Source organism: Python bivittatus, unplaced genomic scaffold, assembly GCF_059951505.1.
Source record: "Python bivittatus isolate LINGU-HERP-01145 unplaced genomic scaffold, Pbiv_v1 ctg000970_np1212, whole genome shotgun sequence".
NCBI classification, from domain to species: domain Eukaryota; kingdom Metazoa; phylum Chordata; class Lepidosauria; order Squamata; family Pythonidae; genus Python; species Python bivittatus.
In genome coordinates, this window is record NW_028277121.1 from 4,007,643 (window position 1) to 4,028,107 (window position 20,465).

Below are 20,465 nucleotides of genomic sequence, written 5' to 3' on the forward strand. Positions count from 1 at the left end.
TACTGTCTATCCCACATTGTTCCATCTTGCCAGAAGTAGGCTGCGGTCTACTTTATCAAATGCCTTATTAAAATATAAGTATACGATATCCGCAGCATTTCCTTGGTTCACTAATTTAGTCACTTTATCAAAGAAGGTGAAGGGGGGAGGGGATTTTCTTAGCCTGGCTCTCGCTATCTTGCCTCTGTATTTTGCTTGTGCTAGGAAGAAATTGCCTGAAGGACATGTACATAGAAGACCTCGAGGGGGGAGAGCGCAGGGAAAAGGTCTTGAGGGTAAAGGGGGGACACTGGTTCAGACTGCCTTAAACTGCCTTATTAGTTGCAATCTATTGTCCTTGCAATGCTACAAAAACTGGGTTTGGAATCTTCTTGGTGCGGAGCTGCCCAGAACTTCTGCTGCCCATGTTTTGGGTTGCTGCCCACCCAGCTGTTCACTCGGCCGATTAAAGAGCTGTTTTCTTTTTAAGAGCCTCTGCCTGAATTCCTGGTTTTGGATTTTCTGAGATTCAGGTCTGCGAACCTTACAAAGGCAATAAGATTTGTTTGGCATGACCTGTTCTTCACAAACTCATGCTGGCTTCTAGTAATCACCTTGTTTATTTCTAGGTGTTTACAAACCTGCTGCTTGATTCCCTTTTCCAGGATCTTCCCAGGTATTGATGTCAAGCTGATTGGTCTGTAGTTTCCTGGATCCACTTCCCCTTTTAAAGATTGGGACCACCTCAGCTCTTTTCCAGTCCTCTGGCAGTTCCTCTGTGCTCCAGGAGCTCTCCAAGATCTCATTCAGCAGTTCTGAGATCACATTTGCCAGCTCCTTCAGCACCCTGGGGTGTAAACCATCTGGTCCAGGAGACCTGAAGTCGTTCAGAGCAGCCAGGTGTTCTCTAACCAATTCCTTACCTATTTTGACCTGCACTCCTCTTCTGTCTCCCACGGTGCTGATTTTGACAGATTGGACATTTTTTTCCTTTTGCGTAAAGACAGATGCAAAAAAGGAATTAAGCGGTTCACCTTCCTAGAAAGGTGGGGGCCTGTCAGATCTCGGGGGGTGTTCCATAGGGCAACGGAAAAGGCCCGCTTCCGCGGACTCACCAGATGGCAGCGTTTAAGGGAAGGGACCTGGAGTGTGCCCACCCTGTCTGCTCTGATGGGACAGGCAGATACGCTCAGGGAAAAGCGGTCCCACAGATAATCTGGTCCCATGCCACATAGGGCTGTAAAAGTGACCACCAGCACCTTGAATTGCACCCGGAAGAAAACTGGGACCACACGCAGCTCACGCAACAGGGGTATCATATGGGCACCCAATACTGCAGGCCCTACTGCATTCTGGACCAGTTGTAACTTCTGTGAGGTCTTCAAGGGCTGCCCCATTTAGACCGCATTGCAGTAACCCCAATGGAAGGGAGTTAATTTTAGAAATACTTCGTTAGATTAGAAAGGGGAGGGAACAATGACATCTTCAAGGTCAAAAAAGCAGAGTTTCCTTAAGCACTCAGCTGATAAAAATGGGTATTTACTAAGCAATTGTAACACACAAGCATAACTATTTTATCTAGAGGAATTTTGGGAACCACCCAAAACAGGGTAAGGATCCCAGAGCAACAATCAGACTAACTTGGTTGTTCCAAAGCTGGCAAAAAGGGTTGTGACACTTAAAGGCAAACAACTGCACTTATTGAGGCCTCCATTATTATGGATGGGAGTGAAGATACAAGCGGTTCCAACTCTAAGAAATATATGAATTTGAAAAACCAGCCCACAAGCAGGTTTTGCCACAATAACCTTTTAGCTCTTAATGTGCCACAAATCCCTTGCTACCTCTCTCTCAGGAGAAATGGAAGCAAAGCTGGCCCCGATTCATGGGGTTTATTCAGATAACAAACCTTCTAGGAAGCCCGTGGGATCTGAACTCCTGGCGTAGCATCGTCACTCTGCAAACAGCTGCAACACAAGCACTGAAGGGCACTTGCCATAAAACCTTTGAATAAACACAGTGTGAGTTTCTTGGCCTAGAAGAACACAAAGGGTTAGTCTGGCCCTTTTGGGTGGCTTCCAGCATCCCCCCGCTCGCCTGCCTTCCTGGAGGAATAAACCCATTGCCCTCCATGCCCCAGGAAGGGGAGGCACTTTATCTGTGGTGCTAGAGCCCCCCACCCCCACCCCTGCTCTTTCCTAACTGGTCGGAAACTTTCCATTTTCCAGGAAAGTTTTGCAGAAGCAGCATGAAAATTATTCTTAGGTTGATCCATAATCCATTTCAGTCATCACGTTTGGGGAAAAGTGGTTAGAGGACTTGCTCCACTAAATATGTGTATTTCACATTCTGCTCGTTGAATCCATGAGAAAAGCAAATGTGGTTTCCTCTCATCCAAGTTCCCAATATGGAAGTGATGTGCAACCGTTCTTGTTATCTCAAATATTGTCCTACGGCTTGTTTTAGAGAGGGATATTCCAGTGCTGAACTCTGCTGGTATGTCAGCCCTGAATTAAGGATCATTCTACCGACCCCATTCCTTTCTGACAGGCAGCGTTTACAGACTAAAAGTCAGTGTTTTATTCTGGTTTTGGAGCTGAACCCTGGGCAAAGGTAACAGCCTCCATGAGTGACTGGGCTAGCAGTCCTTCAAAAGTGAACGTGGTAAAAACGGTACCCGTGAGTGAGGAATTGCTGCCCCCGGATGCCTTTCCTTCAGAACGACAGGGAGGAAAGCGACTGGGCAGAGAAAGCCACACTCAGTCCAGGGGACTTTGAACGGGGTCCGGTGGGAGGGCCAGAAGGAACCATTCCATGAAGACTCAGGAAGGATGTGAGCAAACCCACGCCGTGAGAAGAAAGGCTCCTAAGGTGGGGACTAAGCAAGGTGGGCCTGAGCTCTTTCTGGGAAGGCAACCAGGAGGGAGGGCAGGATGGAAAAGAAACAAATAAGAAGAAGAAAGGAGGACAAGTCATCAGGGAGGAGCTCAGGGCCCAGAATACTAGAGAGGGTGTCAGTAAGGCTACAGGTCAGCATAAACTGAGGTGGGCCAAGGGTGCTAAGGAAAACCAGAGGGCTTCTGCAGATACATTCAAAATTTAGACACGAGAAACCGTTTACCATAAAGATGGCAAAAGGTTAGCAGATCATAAGGAAAAGAGGGATGAGACGGGATCTGGATCCCTTCCAGTCGGGTTCCCCAAAGACCACGTGGGTCCTTCTGTGGGTGTGCGTTTCAGTGGCTCTCTCAGCTGCTCTCGGTAGAGTCAGGAAGGTGACCTTGATGGAGATCTGCAGGAACCGTTCCCTAGGCAAAAGGGGCGGACGCATTTTTAAGTCCACAGCAAGAAGATAACATTCAGAAGCGGCTCAGGCAGATCCCTGAGCTCCCTAATTCAGATGGGTATATGAAGGCAAGAAGGTCCAGCTCAACCAGATTCTATTGTTAGAGCCACTCTCAGTAAACGTCAAAGTAGATTTAGCCTTCTGGTGGAGTTGACTTCTGGGTCTGATCTACCTCGTGTGGCAGACACACTCGGTCCCGAAGACAGCGACTCCTGCCTTTGTTCCTCTCTCAGCTCAGATGCTGCAATTCTGCCAACGGAGGTCTGCCCTTGCAGGCGGAAGCTGCAGCTGCCTGCTTGATGACCTGTCAACTGCCTGTTTTGCAGGCTTGCCTGGGCCCCTGGTGGCTTCGGGCTCCAGTTCAAGTTCCTGAGGTTACCTCCAATGCTCTTGATGATTTGGGCCCTTGTTACCTTTGGGACCATCTTCTCCTAGTAGGGTCTACCTGCCCTACACGGGCTACCTGGGAGAGATGCCCCAGGCACCATCTGGAGAGTTTGGGGGAACGGGGCTGGGAGAACGGGGTTCCCCGTGGAGCCTCTCTCTCTCTGGAGGAGCCTGAGGGCCGATGTGTCGCTTAGAAAAACAGTGAAGCAATCCTCTTTTAGAGGGAATTCAGGCAGCAAGATCTTGCTAATGCAAGCAGTAGTTTTTATTAACAGTACATAGAATTCTGGGAGGTGAGGTCCGCACCTCTTAAAGCTGCTAAGCTGAGAAACACTGTCCTAGAAGATAAAGAAACTTCAGAATGATTTTCAAAGGTTAGCAAAATGGGTTGAAAAAGAACAGAATGAAATTTAAGAGGCAGGTGCAAAGTTCTTCACTTAGGAAACGAAAATCAAGTGGGGACACCTGGCTTGCAAGGTACTGATGAAAAGGATCTGGAAACGCCGTTGATCAGCAGTGTAACATGGGTGCAGAAAAAGACAGCTTCAGTGTCAGATTACAGCACAAGTAGTTTCTTTACTCTGGGTTGGTTGGACACCCACACTTGGTTGAGAATTACGTTTGCTTCTGGGCAGTGCACTTAAGGAAGGATCAAATAAACTGCAGAAGAGATGGGCAATGGGGATGACTGGAAATGGTGAGCAATTGGAAATGCTTCACCTTGGAGAGAAGAAGGGGGAGTTGTAAGAGTGTCCTTCAAGGGCCCGAAAGAAGAACCTGAAGGAGGTCAAAACCAGCCTTGGAATAATGGATCTGAGTGACGGCAGATTCAACCCCATGTTTGAAAGCCTCCCTAACAGAGCAGCTGGACAGTGCAGCCTACGGCCCACAGACGCACTGGGCTCTTCTACCCAATCTCCAGTGGCGCATCCTTCACAACATTCAGATGGGGCAGGAGGTCGAAATGCAGTTCCCAAGCCAAATCCACTTGCCCTTCCCTGCCCTCTGTTGCCTGTATTTCTGGTTTCTGACTGGATCAAGGAAAAAATAAATGCCTGTTTTTTGTGGAAATCTTAGACAGCCCAAATCTCTGGCCACAGGCAGGGTCACGCTTGTGGCACATGGGATATGAGGAGGCGTAGACTGTCCTATGGAGGGGTCTCCTGGGGTCGTGGCTGACTCCCCACTTGTGCTGAGGGAGTGGCATCTGCATATGTTCTGACAGATCCCCGGGCTTCATCCGGGGTATGGGGGCAGCAGTAAGTCTTTGGCCCCAACCACAGGACAGTCCCCTCAAAATAACCTGTATTTCTACTGTATCCAGTTAAAACCATGGTTTCTGCATAAAAGTACATTTAGCAAACCTTACCCGAGAGAATCTCCTCTAGAAAATTGTGCACAACTTTATTTCACTGAATATCTTATTTTGGTGCAGATCATGATCACGCTGGATATTCCTGTCTGTGGGGGCTCCTCAAAGTCTGCCTGCCCCCTCGTGAATTAAATTGATGCGATCAGTGGATGGTTTTGAGAGATGGCTGGAACCGGGTTTAGCATTCTCAGGAGGAGGTTCGGGCTTTGCTCCCTACTTTGACGGAGCCCAGGCACACAGTCACGCCCCCCACCACCCAGGGATCTCAGCCCTCCATTGGAGACTCCTGCTGTACCACAAAACCCGGAGCACGTAGAAAGTTAAAGGGAATGGCCGCTCTGTGTGCCTACCGCACTTCATTCTGGCCGCAGCCAACAACTCGAACCAGTGAGAAGAGCTTTAGGAAGACCAGAAGGCGGAGTTGGCCTTCTGGGGGGTGGGGGGCAGCGTGAAGGGCAAGGTGCTGTGGCCCCGAATGGCCTCGGTTGCTGTCCTCTCCCACATGAACTGCAGCCAAGAGAAGAAAGAAGGTTTCCCTGGGATCTGGAGGGTGGGAGTACGGGGCTGGGGGGGGGGCAGGGGCTGAAAGCTTCTTCCAGGGAACACAGCAATTCTGGCCAGGGTCAACGGATGCTGGGGCGGAGGTGGTCCGGCTAGGGGCACATCAAGGAACCAACTTAGTGAGCACAGGTAGGATGGCACCGGGTAACCCATTCACTTCTCTCAAGCAGCTCGGAGGAACCTGGTTGCGAAATGACGCAGAACCATTTGCCACCAGAATGATCGTTACACACCAGCTGATGTAGTCCAAAAGTAATTACCACTCTGTCTCATTTTTCTCTATGAAAAACTGCCACCAAAAATAAAACATTAGTCCTCCTGGACAGCACAAACTTTTTTTTTTTTTGCTGAAATGTGTTCAAATTCGTCCTGTATCCAGCGAGAACACTTTCTGTAGTGCTCTAAGATTTCCAAAGATTACTTCACAATTTCCCCAAAGTCCAGGTCTAGATGCCAGAGGCACTGTTTCCGGGGCAGGCAAGGCTTATCCTCCCTCCTTGAGAGCAGCACGAATACGAAGAGAGCAGGTTGGATTGCTGGGCCACGACGAGGCCACCGTTTGGGACTCTTCTGCCAACCTCCGCGGGCTGGCTAGCCCCTCGGGCAAGGGCCAGGCTTTGGGTGGGCGTGGGGGGCTGCCGGGGGGAGGCCCAAGGTTTTCTTCACCCCAACCTCAGCGCGTCTCAAACGGCCAGACCTGCGTTCACGTGACAAAATCCACCGGAAATTTGACACACGAAAGAACATCTGACCTCATAAGAAACAGCCCAATTCCTTGGAACACAGAAAGCTCACCTTGGGATAAAGGGACAGAACCAGAAGGAGCCAAACGATTTCATCGCGAGGTCTACTGATACGCCTGACTTCCTAAGACGCGTATTGCACGTTCCTTGGTTTTCTTCAGCGAATGTTTTGGTCGGTAAAGTTGCACGTGGAAGTAGCTACGGATTCACAGTCTTACGCGGCTAAACAGACCCCAGGATGCCTCGGTGCTCCTGGGAGAACTGCTGAGAGCTTCCGCAGTCAGGGCAGGCGGAAATCGACCAACCAACCAACCAAATAAATGGCCACGGTTACTGAAAACCCACTTGCGCCGGTGGGCAGAAGAGGCCAAAAGGCGACGGAGCCTGGGCCACACCGCCGCCCAGAAGCCCACAACTGACCTGGAGAAAGCGCCGCGCGGCTGGGCCGCTGAGCCCCTGGATGGGACACCACCGGGAAATCCCAAGCCACCTCTGCCTGCTGCCAAGAAGCGTGCCCTGCCGGGCAGCGGGCAGGGCAGCATCAGCGGCGGCGGCAGGGCGGCGGCAGGGCGGCAGCGGCGCGGCTCCTCCTGCCGAAGAGAATGTGCCTGAAGGCACGGCGGAAGTCGTGGTTGAAGGCGGTGTAGAGGACCGGGTTGAGGCCGCTGTTGCAGTAGCCAACCCAGAAGAAGAGCTTGAAGAGCGTCTCCGGCGCGCGGCAGGCCTCGCGGCACAGGCCGTACAGGCTGTAGCTGAAGAAGAAGGGCGACCAGCATAGCACGAAGGCGCCCACCACCACGGCCAGCACCAGCGTCAGCCGCCTGTCCCGCGCCGCCGCCGGAGCCGCCGCCACCGCCGGGGGCTGCCGCCGGCTCTGCCAGCGCCGTCCGCCCGCCGGGCTGCCCCACTGCGGCTCGGCGCCCTCGGGCCGCGGGCGCTTCTCGGAGCGCGTGCGGCTGCGGGCCTTGGCCAGGCGGTAGATGCGCGCGTAGACCAGCAGCATGACCAGGCAGGGGGCAAAGAAGGAGCCCGTGCACGAGGCCAGGATGTACCAGCGCTCGTCGTGCAGCTGGCAGCGCCAGGGCGCGCCCGCCGCCTCCACCGCCGCTGAACCGGAGAGCAGCGGCGGCGAGGAGATGAGCGCCGAGAGCAGCCAGAGGCCCAGGATGGCGCCCTTGACGCGCCGCGCCGTGCGCTGCCGCTGGTACTCGAGCGCCCGCGCCACCGACCAGTAGCGGTCCAGGCTGATGGCGCAGAGGTGCGCGATGGAGGCGGTGCAGAGGAGCACGTCCAGCGCCAGGTAGGCGTTGCACCAGGCCGGCCCGAAGGACCAGCCGCCGCGCAGCTCGTTGGCCAGCGAGAAGGGCATCACCAGCGCGGCCACCAGGATGTCGGCGCTGGCCAGCGACACCAGGAAAAGGTTCTGCGGCGCCCGCAGCGCGCCGCTCGTCAGCACTGCCACCACCACCAGCACGTTGCCCGCCAAGGTGAAGAGGATCAGCAGCCCCACCAGTGCCGCCAGCCCGGCCCCCGCCGCTGGGGAGTAGGTGGACGCCGGCCGGCCGGCGGGCGCGGCCGTGGCGTGCGGGGGCGCGGCGCTGGAGTTCCGGAGCAGCTCCAGGGCGCCCAAGGGAGGCTCCGCCATCGCGGTGAGGTGGCGCGGCCCCACCTGGGGGCCCGCCAAGGCATCGGCGCGCCGGGCTTCAGGCGCAGCGCGCGCGGGCGGCCCTCCGCCTCCCGCCCGGTGGGCTGCGGCGGTGGACGAGGACGAGGGCGAGCCCCCGGAGCCTTTCCTCCGAGGGCTCCGGCCGGCGGCCAGCCTGCCCGCCCGCCCGCCTGTCCTGCCTTGAGCATGCCCAGTAGCTGCGCCTGGGGCGCGCCCGCCCGCCCGGCTATGGGCGGGGGGCGTCTGGGCCGAGGCCGTCTGGGGGAGCGCATAGAGCCGCCGCGCAGGAAGCCGCGGGGCCGCAGAGCCGCCCGGCGAAGGCAGCCGCCCGTCGCTACCGCGGCTCCGGGGCCAGGCAGGCCACGGAGGGTCTCGGGGGAGGCGGCAGCCTTCCAGCGGAAGAGCGGCCCGCAGGGGGCGAGGAGCGTGGCGGGCAGAGGCTGCTCGCCCATTTGCCGAGCGGCGGGGGGGCGACGGGGAATTAAGCGTCATTCACGCTTGAAGCGGGGGCAGCTGGAGGCAACCAGAGGGCCAGCGACGTTGGCGAAGGGCCCCTTTGCCGCTGCGCCAAGTCCTGGGGAGGCGTCCCCCAAATCGGGGCCTGCCCGCCGCCCCCGCCGCTGTCAGGATTTTCTTTCTCATGGGAAAGGATTCATCCTGTTATCTTTACAACAATAACAAATAATATTTTGGCTACAGAGATCATATGAGAAACACCTGTTATTGTGTGTTGTGTATTGTGCTATTTACTGCCACCTATTGGCGTGTGTTTGCTAGTTACCCAGTGGGGGTGGCATGGAGCTATAATATGAGAGGAAAATGTTCAGCCTCTCAGTGTGTGTGTGTGTGTGTGTGTGTGTGTGTGTGTATAGCTTTAGCTCAGTACAGCACCATGTAATCATTTTTATGGACTATGTAGTTGTAACAAATTACCAAGTAGTGTACCTCTTCTCTGAGAGTTTGTAGCTAGAGATTTTGTTAAGCTTGTGTTGCTAATAAGTCTTGGATGCTACATTACATGAGAAGATGTGTTTTTCTTTATATTTTATATGATATTTGCATTTTATGGAATTTTGCATTTTTATCAATAAACACCAGTTAGTATATATTTTCTGACTGGATTTCTTTGGGAAACAAGAAATGGACATTGCATTGTGAACAGCTGCAATGCTGATGTGTATCTTTCCTGGGTAACTTTTCCTGGAGTTTTTGCTGCGCTCTGCACAAACAGGAGTGTTTGTGATTTGCACTCTGCTTGACAGCCGCCCCTCTTGGTGGCCCCAGCCGGTGGCCGAGGCGCCTGGCAGGCCTGCGGGGCAGCCTTCCTGCGACGGAGAGCAAAGGGGGCCCCTCGCTTTGCCCGCCACTCGCCCTCCGGCGGTCGCCGTTTCGCTTTGCCCGCCACTTGGCGGCCGGGAGAGGCAGCCCTCGCAGCTGTCCTGGACCCCGCGCGCAGCACTATGAGACCCCGGCCGACCTCAGCAGGAGCTGCCGTGATACGTGGGGGAAAAGGGCCTGGGGAGGCCACGGAGTGCTTGAGCGCCGCCACCTCGGGGTCTGAGGCCTACCCTGGGCTTTTCAGTGGGGAAGGCCAGGCCTTGGCCCTGGCCTCCCTGGCTATGGCATCCTTTCAGGGCTGCCCTCCCTCCCTCCATCCCTCTTCCCCAGGAGGGGCACTGGGGCTCCTTCAGTCTTCCCCGTAGAGGACCCACGTCATCCTTTTTGAGTTTCCTGCTCCAGTTTCTCAGAACCCTCCTCCAGTTGAAAATGGTGCTTGTCTCTTCTGTAGCTGTAGCACGAAGCTGGCTTGCATTCAGACTGCAGCCCCCTACGATGCCCAGATCTCTTTCCCAGGCCCTACTGCTGCACCATCAGCTCGGATGTGCTCACCTGAATGCCGTGGGGCACTTTTTCATACATCTGAGAGAGTGACACGAACCGAATGAGTCCAACAGAAGGGAATGGAACTAAGCATCTCCTGAAATAAAAATCCGTCTCACGTTCACAGGTCACTTGTCATCCGACCCGCTGCTCATTAAAGTTTCCACTCCTGTTACTTGAGACACCCCCCCCAGCACAGCTGGGGCACGTCAAGAGGGGAAAACTCTGCTTCCCCCTTCCCCAAAATAACAGGTCCTTCTCTCCGGTCTCACTCGCAGCCGCGCCCGCCTGAGGAGAAGCCTCCTGCTCGGGCGCTGCTCTGGGTAACCCGCGACGACCCTGGGCGGGTGGCGCTAGATGCCTCTGTGGCCTTTTTCAGGACGGGCGGGAACAGCAGACTTCCCAAGGCCCAGAAACCTGTTGCGACCCATCCAGGGGTGCTGGGAATGAATTGCGGATGAAACGGATCTCGATGAAAAAAGGCGTTTTATGCAGCGGTGCGGCCTTGTGTGTTGGCCTGTCCTGCTGAAGGCCTGGTGGGAACTGCCACGTCGGCGGGCGCAGCACGCAGCTGACTGGTGGCGGAGGAGGCTTTTCTCAGAGTGGGTCCACGAGACTCGGCCCCTCCCGGGACGGGGGGCAGGAAAAACTTTGGCCTGAAAATCAAACTTTCTTTGGGGGCCTCCGCGTCTTCTGAGGGCATCTCCTTGACTGGCTCGCTAGGCTGAAGAAAGGCTGCAGTGTGAAACCATTTTTGAAATCCCCAGGAGGCATTTTACACTGACTTCTTTGTTCTAATGATGTTTTTAAGAAGTTTGTAATATACTGGCCTTGTCAGCAAAATGGGTGAGGGACAGCGAATGCAATGCTGGCGCTGCCTTCCTGCTACAACCAAGATTTCCTCATTTTCTTTTCCAAATAATAGGGTAGAAGTCGCAGATGAAAGCACGCATCACGGAACACGGAATATTAATTATTTTATACATTTTTATTTCAGCATTTGAAGAACACTTTGGAAATAAAATTCAAGCCTGTATTTTAAGAAGAGCCTAATTCTCTACAAATTGGTTTTTGCAGTATTTGGTAAAAACGTGACTTTCTCAAATGGTGGACCAGAGTCAAAGCTACGTACGTCGTGAGGTAAAATAAGGAAGTGGAGCGCTGACAAGTCCTGTTTCCGTAGGGCAGAACGTGGAGCAAGCTGTCCTCTGCTGACAGGCCCAGAGGAAACCAGACCTTGCTTTGTGGAAATGAGGCTGTGTACAAAAAGCTGGAAAACATAGCAGGACCTCTGCTCTGATGAAAGGTGAGATGACCACGCATGCTATTTTATAAAAACCCAGCCAAAGCAACTAAATGAACTAAAAGAGAGGATTCCAGCTATCGATCTGCACAATTTTCAGTGTAAATTCCACATTTTAACAGGTTTCTGCAAAGCATGATTCACTGATCGGGTGGCAAGGGGCAGCTTCTGCTCTCCAGCTGTACCTAAAGTGGTTTTCTCGATCACCCAGACGAGCTGCAGACATGAGGCACTGCCAAACATCTGGTGGAAGACGAAGGCGGCCTTTGGTCACCAGACCGAGTCCCGCCTCCGTTTTGAGTGCTTCTCTTGCCAGGACCGGTCTGCTAAGCGGGCCCACCATGGCAGAGATCCCCTTGCGCTGGGATTGGCCACCCAGCTGCTCCAGGAACACACACGAGCAGCTGCTGCACAATGACCTCTGCCCAGACTGGGTGCTCCCAGCTGCATGAATGCTACTCTTTCCCTTTCTTTGCCCCCCCCTTCCCGGGTGCCTGTAGCACTGTCAAACATTGCCAGAGTGGCGTTCTAGGAAACACCAAAACTTCTCTGGGAAGGCCTCTGGATTGCCAGGAGCAAGTGGAGTGTTCCAAATAAAAGAAGGAAGGACAACAATGGCAAGGGGTGAGATCTCCTGGTGGTCTCCTGTCCAAGAACCTACTGGCTTAGCTTCTAAGCATGTGCTCAGACAACAAGAGGACAACAAATTCCTCACCCCCTAAATTGCAGATTTAAAATAAGAAACGTACAGGGGTGTCCACAGGGTATGATGTGATCAAAGCTCCACCTGCTTTTTAATGCATGTCGAAAAGGAGTGGAACGTCAATGGCACTACCACGGTCACCATCTTGACTGTTCCGTTCTTACCCTGCAGGCACCCCTTAACAAATACATTGGAAAAAGAAGACTGATTATCGCCCTGCTAGAGGAATGGATCTCAACTGATCCAAACGTTTCAAGCATGCCCCCACAGTGCTTGAGACATGATGCGGCTAGTTTTGCTGCAACCAAATACTGAACAGAAATGAACTGTGGGAATCCTAGGCTATAGGTCCACCAGAGTTGGGGGAAGTGCAGGAGGGAACATGTCTAAAGCTCCGGGCAACAGCTTGGGGCTTATCTGCACTCAGCATTTGAGCTTCTCCTGCCCTGTCCTCCTGCAGCTTTAAGGAAATTCTATCTGGGTTGAGATCCTTCGGCAACCAGTTGCAAAGGAGTCAGTCTGGATTACAGGTGACCACCTCCGTCCACTGGACAATTCCCAGCTGCTCGAATACCTTCTGTAGCTACCTCTGGCAGAACTGCTGAGCAGCCCCCATAACCTCTGGGCTACCTGTAGCTGGGACAAAACCCTTCTACCTCACCCAACTGGAAAGAAGGTAAAGCAGTAAACCGTTGGACTTATTTTTTTTAAAGGAGTTCAATGTGAGAAACTAGCTACTCAGGAAAAGAAAAAATCTAATTAAAAGAAAAATACAACAGTATCTCAAACCAGCAACCACCATGCTAAGCAAAGGTCTTAACCACTGTGGTGCTTCAGCAGAACTGGCAAACGGAAGCCATCAGACGGGCTCAGCTGAAGGATCCTTCCCCTGCAAAGTGGCCCGTGAACCGCAAGAGGCTGAAGGACTCCACCCCAGGCAGACGGGAGCGCGTGAGGTGACGCCATAGGGGAAAGTGCACTCTGGGATCAGAGCAGAAAAAGACTTTGATGGGGGGGCACACCATCTGCCTGTTCTAGCGATGGGGCAACTGCCCGGGAGAGCAGAGAATCCCTAAGACAGAAACGTCTCTTCCCTGCCTTCTTGGCATTTACAGTGATGCGTTCCTGATATTAGATCAATTAAGGTATTTATTAGTTAAAATAGTTATAACTCCAACTGTAATTATGCATACTAGGGAAATCATTAAGGATAGCTAACATACTTTAATGTTTCATAAAACAGATAAATAATAAATAATAAAGATCAGTTACTCTGGGTGGAATGCAAGGATGTCTTCCTGCATACAGAGCAGCTTTTGATCCAGAGAGAAACAAACAAAAGGCGAGAAGGAGTTCTGGCTGATCCCCCCAAAGGCTTCCAGAACTGTGTGGAAGGAAGATGCCACAAGGCACTCCCAGGGGAAAGCAGAATCCACAAAAACCATCCACTTCCCACAAGAAACACTGTCTTCTGGAACAACAGGTGGAATGACCCAGTGGATTCCAGCCACAAAACCCAAGTAATTAATAAACAAAAGAATGCAGGCTAGCAAAACCAAGTGTGTTTGTTTAACGCTATTCACTCTTCATCTAACAGCCCGGTCATAAACAAGCAGACGTGTCCTTTGGCTTTTTGAAAAATAACCGAAATCCATTTTGACTCTTAACAATGGTAATTTGATCAATACGTACACTGTACAGACCAATATTTCTTGAATATTTTGTTCTATTTACTTTTCTTTTACTCAAAGTTCTTGAAATGCCTCAATCTAATAGTCATTTGTATCTAATACCTCATTGGGCAAGATATTACAAAATGACAAGACCACATGTTTACAATGAGTGCCTTTGCAGAGGGACAGACACACAAATGCACACGTCATACCGCCAGTTTTCCAGCTGGAAATGAATAAATTGGAATGAATCTGGTACTAATCTGAACGTGGGGGCAACATTTAATAGAAGGAACCCAAGTACCGGGCTGGCGGTGGTTAACCTGCATCTCCCTAGGAAGAACCAGGCTGGCCATCTTTCTTCTGCTGCTCAAGTTCTTGCAGACGTTCTTCTCGAAATTGGGCGTGCTGCGTCCCCACCTTATGGGCCGTCTCTGTTGCGGTAATATCGATCTGTGCGTATTTCGCGGATTCGCCCCCTGCATGTAAAAGCATGACATGGGCCGTACAGTATTGCCCTGGCACGGGCCAGCACGCAGCTGCACAGTGGGGATCCTGCTTTGTGTTAGGACTGAAAACGAAGGTAGGGCCTTCTTCGTTCTGGGCGATGGAGCGCCGTCTCTGGGGCCTTCAGAGAGCAAACGGTTTGGCTCCTTCGGGGCAGCCTCCCGCCCCCCCTCCTCCAGGAGTGCACCTGTAAGGTTCCCTGGAATGGCCGTTCAGGTTGCACAGGGCCTCCCCGTGGGGAGGAGGACAGAGAGGAGCCCATGTTCTCAAGTGCAGAAAGGAAGGAAGATGACTTTGATGGAGATAGGCGAAATCCGTTACCCAACAGGAGGGGAAAAACATACCTTAAGTTCAAAACAAGCAGAAAATATGCACAAGAGACTCAGGCAGACACCTCCTAATTCACGTGGGTATCAGAAGGGGAGGAGGTACAGCACATTCAGACCTGCAAGACTGCTGTCAGCCCCAGCAGGCAGGCCAGGCCGAGAATCTGCTCCGCTGGAAGGCTGCGGCTGCTCCGAGAGCGGCTCTGGGGGCAGAACCTCATGAGTCGGATTGCGCCGGGCCTCCTCCCCCTTCTGACACCCCAGTGAGTCAGGGGGGTGTCTGGGCCTTTTCTGCTTGCTTCGGACTTAAGATACGCTCTTCCCCTCCTCGCCTGGTAACAGATCTCGCCTATCATCTTCCAAGTCATCTTCCTTCCCCTCTACATAAAAGCCCCTTTAGCCTCTTGATGACCAGTCCTACATCGCTAGGAAGAGCCGGGGCAATTCCATTTGTTGGCAGCCATTGGCACTCTTCCCCTTCTACACTCAGAGCTTTTCAGGTTCTGAATCGTAGCACTGGCTTTAGTAGAAGTTACTTTTTAGTACGTTACATATCTTTTTATGTACTGTATACAGTATTGCATTCCTGTTAAGTTACGTCATTACAACCTGGAGTCACAATAACAAACATATTACTCAAACTAAACATGTCTATAAACTGTGGTTCCCTAAAAGGACACCGTATAGCTATGCTTTGTTTTCCCTGGGAAAGTCTCCCATTTTTCTCATGTTGTTTTCAAGCGGCACGGAAGTACTTCACTCCCCGATTCTATCTGTCACAGCTTTATTTGATAGACCCGCATTCAACTGCTAGTTATTCAGATAATGCGTAATATTCAGCAACATATAACTTTCTGCAGAAGCATAAACCTGCTCCTTTACGATCCATTTGCTCCCTTTTTCTCTCTCAAGCTGTCCTCCACAGGGTTGTGTTTTTTAAAAATTTCTGTTAAGAAGAAGCAAGCCCTAACCCTAATCCAGTATCTGAGCTTTGGTGGCCTATTTCACTTCTCAACTGAGGGGCCTTTCAGAAGGGACAAGTCCCTAAGGTTTTATCTCCAAACAGAGGAGGGACAGGGAATTTCCTGGGCCTGGCCAACATTGCAACCTGGCTATCCTGAGCGAAGAAAGAGTCTGCAATTGCAGAACACGCCTGAGGGTATTTCTAAATTCCTGTCCCATTATGTATATGATGTCAGATTAACATAGCATTACAGCAGAATGAAGTTGCTGGCTGAGACCTTTTGTCAGAACAGAGGACTGCGAGCTGTTCAACTGGCGGAGCTCAACCCACAAAAAAGAGAAACGTGTCCAACAAGAACGATGCAGATTCGCATCCGGTCTTTACAGACAGACAATGCCCCACTGGCGATGTTCCAGACACTACCACTTGGCGGCAAAGTCCCTTTTTCTGCTTCCTCGTTTTAAGCCAGGCTAGAAAAGGAACAGGCCTTCAGAGCCGTGGAGAACTTTCCCAAGTCTAGTAGGGAAACAGAGCAACCCTCCTAAAGGAGAAATGTGGCGCCAACGCTTTTGGGGCTCAGCAAGGGGCCCCACAAACCTCAGGCTCACAGGAAGAGGCAGTTATTCCATGGCAGGAAGAAAAAACAGTGGGCTTTATCAGGGCAACGGAGGCCACGTGTGTCCTGCCGGTCCCTTTAAGGCTGGGCCAGGCCTGGCAAAGGGAAGTGTCAGCGCGTTGGGAAGCTGCCCAATCCTGAGATACAGAGTTTTCTTCTTCTTTTTCAACCAACTGCAGATCCATAAGAGAACTGGTTTTTCAGCACATGGCCTATCAAGTCTTTTCAGGAGACTTTTTTGAGTAATTTTGTTAACAGCTTTTTAAAGTTCAATATCCAGAACTCTAAAAATTGGTAAGACAGAACTTCCTTTTGTGGAAGCCAGACTGATTCTCTGTCTTCAAGCCTCTGTTTAGTTTTAATCTTGGTTAGGGAGCGCCTATGTTAACGTCTAAGTCAACTAAATGATAGTTCATTAGCATCACTTGATCTTTAGCCTAACTCTTTAGGTTTGCAGTGATTCTTATTTCCATATTATCATCTGAAAATTCATCAATATATTCTCTACTTTGTTCCATCCATATCTGAAAATATCAACCTCTCTGAATACACCTGTCTCTGGGTTTCACAAGCAACCGATAATGACTACTCCATGGAGTAATCAGCCTTACATCCATTTTTACAGGTGGGCTGTCAATTAGGGGAAATTAGAAAGTGTCTAACAATGATTAAGAACAGTTCTGCCACAGATCCTCTAGGCATGAACTTCAGTATTTAGCCCACTAATCCTATATGGCTGTATTCAATAAGTCATTGTAGGTTTTCTGTTGAATTTAAAAAAGGGATTCAAGTATGTATTAAGAGTTCCCTATTATAAAGTGTGTGAACTGGGGCTAGGAGAACCTAGTGCTCCCTCCCTCCTGTGCTGGTAGAACTTGGAGGGGAAGACCTCCAGACCGCAGGCCGAACCAAACGTTCTGACTGCCCCTCACTGCTTTCTTAATGAAATAGCTGCGGCTACTTTTGACTCTAGCCAGGTTCAGAGGCGGGAGAGAGAGAAGCTTTATATTCCCAAGGCTTATTGTGATTCTTAGTGCAGCTCAGAATATAATGGAAAATTTGTTCAAAACCAGCAGCTGCCTGTTTGGTCCTTTTCAAAGATTCTTACCTCGAATGCTCGTACTGGGCTCCTGAAGCTCCACCTCCATGTAATGAAGTTGTTTCTTCGCTGTGGGGCTTGTAGGGATATTAACATACGTTGGCATTTCACTCTGCGACTGCTCAGAAACAGGTAGATCTGTGGAAATAAAGAGAGGTGATGGTCTGCGGGAGTGACCTTGGGGACAGGAGGAAGTGCTGCAGACTAGACAACGGTCAGATAAGCGGCAGCGGAGCCTGCAGAAGGAACGGGGGCCTGGCAAGCGTCTCGGAAGGGATCCTCCCTGGCCACTTGGACTGTAAAGGCGAGGTGGGGTGGGGGGGAGATGTGCTTTCAGACTCGCAAGATTCTGTTAATGTAACCTTACGATAAAGATAGAGCTATACTCCTGGATGTGCTGCTTGTTCGGATTACCTCTCAAGACTGACAACAGACTTTGAATGGCAATCACTTAACTGGATATGCCTGGAGGGGTGGGTGAACAACTGGAATGGGAAACTTTCTCGAGGCAAGGATGACGCGGGAAATTCAGATCCACGCCTCATGCACGTGTGTCGCTCCTGCCTGTTTCAACAGACTGCGGGACGAATTTCTGTGACATTACGGTATCGGCCTGAGAGCACCACGGGAGACCCGCTGTTCTCAAACCGCCATGAGCCCCCTGCACCCTTCTGAGTGGGAATCGAGGACTAACGTGAAGAGGACAGAAAAATGTAAACATTCAAAAAGCATCGATGGAGCAAGTCTGTGGTGATTTCCTCCACTGGCGGTAACAGTATTTTCCACCAAATCATTGCAGGGGGTAGAAGTCAGTGAGATCCCTGCCCGCTTCTTTGCACCCCCTCGTGCCACACAGGGAGGCGCCTTCCAAGCACCAGGCTGCTCTGGCTTGAGACAACAGCGCAGGCACCTCGCCCACCAGACAGGCTTTCCCAACAAGGAAGAGCTGCTCCGCCTCTGCAGAAGGAACGCCCAGGCCCCAAAGAGAAAGCCCGGGAAGGCCGTGGATAAAAACAAGGGGAGACACTCAGGGCTGCATCAGCCTAATCATTATCACCTTGTGGATGACGCTGATTACATCACTTTTTCAGCTAGGGTGAAAAAGGGGTGTGAAAAAGGGCAGTGGCTCTGCCAGGCCCACAACGTTTTGGAATAAACTTCTTTGGTGGGCTTCACAAGGTCAAATGTGGCCCTTGTGCAAAAACAGGACACGGCATGCTTTGAACTATCTATCTGCATACTACTAAAACTCTCACTGTGTTTATCTGTTTGTCTGTTTGTACCTTCAAGTTAGCCTAAATGGTGCATTATACCTCAATAATTTTTGAATCAAGGTACCTAAAATCCACTAACTTAAAGAATGCTTAAAAAATCTGGGACCCGTTACTCCTGTGGAACTGAAATTTCCATGATGTTCAGACCAGTTTTATTCACAAAGTTGTGGCTGTTGCAGCATCCCCGCGGTCATGTGATCATGATTTCCAATGCTCCCTGCCAGCTTCCCACAAGCAAAGACAATGGGCAAGCTGGCAGGAAGTCGGAAGTTGCTCCCGCTCCCACTGCTTTTTTGCCTGCCAGTGGTCATTCAGTTTCTTGGTTTAGGTAAGTAAATATTGACTTATAATTGAAGTTCATTTGCCACTACAATTATTTTTCTATTTAAAATATATAGTCTCAGATGATCACGGGACTGTCCAGTGTTGGGGTAAAAAAATACGGTCAGCCTAAAATTTAATGTTCATTCTGGTCACATCAGACTGCACTACCTTTCAAAGGATGACCCAACGGGTCCCAAGGTTGTCTAGTTCCTCTTAAAACTGCGTTGCTTTGAATGGAGCTCCAAGCTGTCATCAGACAAAACGGCTGTTGAAGCTTCTGCTCCCTAGTCAGATCTCTCACGCCGACTAGCGGCTTCCTCTCTGAGCTAGTCTGTGCACATAACAATTGGCCAATTTGTTTTAAGTGGAATTAATCATCGGGTTGTAGGTAACTGTAATAAAGTTACTTACCATTCAAAATGGTAGTAAAAAAACCAACGCAGAATAAAACTCAATAGAAAAAACAGGTTACATATAAAAAGAACACATTGTAAAATTAACTGCACTTTTCAGTTGTCTGCGTGTTTTATGACATAGCAGAATTTAGTTACACTTAGAGTAACAGTCACAAGGGGTAATCACTCTGACCGTGTGCCAGCCTAAAGAGAGCACTGTAATAAAATGTGTCTAGCAGTTCCGACGCCCCTTCGTGGCTTGGGCCAACCTTAGCCCACGTGCAACCCCTTCTGGGCTGCAGCAGGCAGAGCCCCAAACTGAGCCGAGGAGGGTCCCTCCTGTACTTAGGGATTGGATTCGGCCCAGATATCAAGCAAGTCTAAAGAGGGTGAACGAACTGGTCCGGAGGAGGTCCGTGGGAAGAGAGGCCAGATCTAACGGGAGAGCAACATCTTGAATCGGCTGCCCGTTCATACCCGGATGTGCTAAGTTGGGTTAGCGAAAATCCAAGGAGCTCCCATGTTTTACCTATTATTTTGGCCCAGGATGTCCCCAAATGGTCAGTGAGGATCCGGGATGTCAGCCCTACAGGGGGAAAGTACATTTTGGCCCAACCGAGCACCAGTCTCAATTCTACTCATGCCGGCCTCACTGCGAAGAACTGACTTTGAGACACATCGGGGGATGTGAAATACAGTGGGGCAAAAAAGTATTTAGTCAGCCACCAACTGTGCAAGTTCTCCCACTTAAAAAGATGAGAGAGGCCTGTAATTTTCATCATAGGTATACCTCAACTATGAGAGACAAAATGGGGGGAAAAATCCAGAAATGATCCAGTCTGATTTTTAAAGAATTTATTTGCAAATCATGGTGGAAAATAAGTATTTGGTCACCTACAAACAAGCAAGATGTCTGGCTCTCACAGACCTGTAACTACTTCTTTAAGAGGCTCCTCTGTCCTCCACTCGTTATCTGTAGTAATGGCACCTGTTTGACCTTGTTATCAGTATAAAAGACACCTGTCCACAACCTCAAACAGTCACACTCCAAACTCCACTATGGCCAAGGCCAAAGAGCTGTCGAAGGACACCAGAAACAAAATTGTAGACCTGCACCAGGCTGGGAAGACTGAATCTGCAATAGGCAAGCAGCTTGGTGTGAAGAAATCAACTGTGGGAGCAATAATTAGAAAATGGAAGACATACAAGACCACTGATAACCTCCCTTGATCTGAGGCTCCATGCAAGATCTCACTCCGTGGGGTCAAAATGATCACAAGAACGGTGAGCAAAAATCCCAGAATCACACGGGGGGACCTAGTGAATGACCTGCAGAGAGCTGGGAC

The 20,465-nt window shown here is 51.0% G+C and overlaps 2 protein-coding genes across 4 annotated transcripts in view; both read right to left on the reverse strand.

The window, feature by feature from the left end:
• Positions 1-6,929: 6,929 nt before the first annotated feature.
• ADRA2C (adrenoceptor alpha 2C) lies at positions 6,930-8,224 on the reverse strand. Its single transcript, XM_088131159.1, has one exon. The coding sequence runs from the start codon at positions 8,031-8,033 to the stop codon at positions 6,930-6,932; it is 1,104 nt and encodes a 367-aa protein (XP_087987285.1). The 5' UTR covers positions 8,034-8,224.
• A 2,680-nt stretch (positions 8,225-10,904) lies between these two features.
• DOK7 (docking protein 7) overlaps positions 10,905-20,465 on the reverse strand; it is a 34,161-nt gene continuing 24,600 nt past the window's right edge. For 2 of the 3 annotated variants that reach the window (XM_088131249.1, XM_088131248.1), the window contains 2 exons: positions 17,136-17,264; positions 10,905-14,093 (listed from right to left, as the gene is read on the reverse strand). In XM_088131249.1, coding sequence (XP_087987375.1) covers positions 13,948-14,093; positions 17,136-17,264 — 275 coding nt within the window. In that variant the 3' untranslated portion in view covers positions 10,905-13,947. Of the gene's footprint in view, positions 14,094-17,135; positions 17,265-20,465 lie in introns of those variants that run through there. The other variant, XM_088131250.1, reaches the window with a different exon arrangement.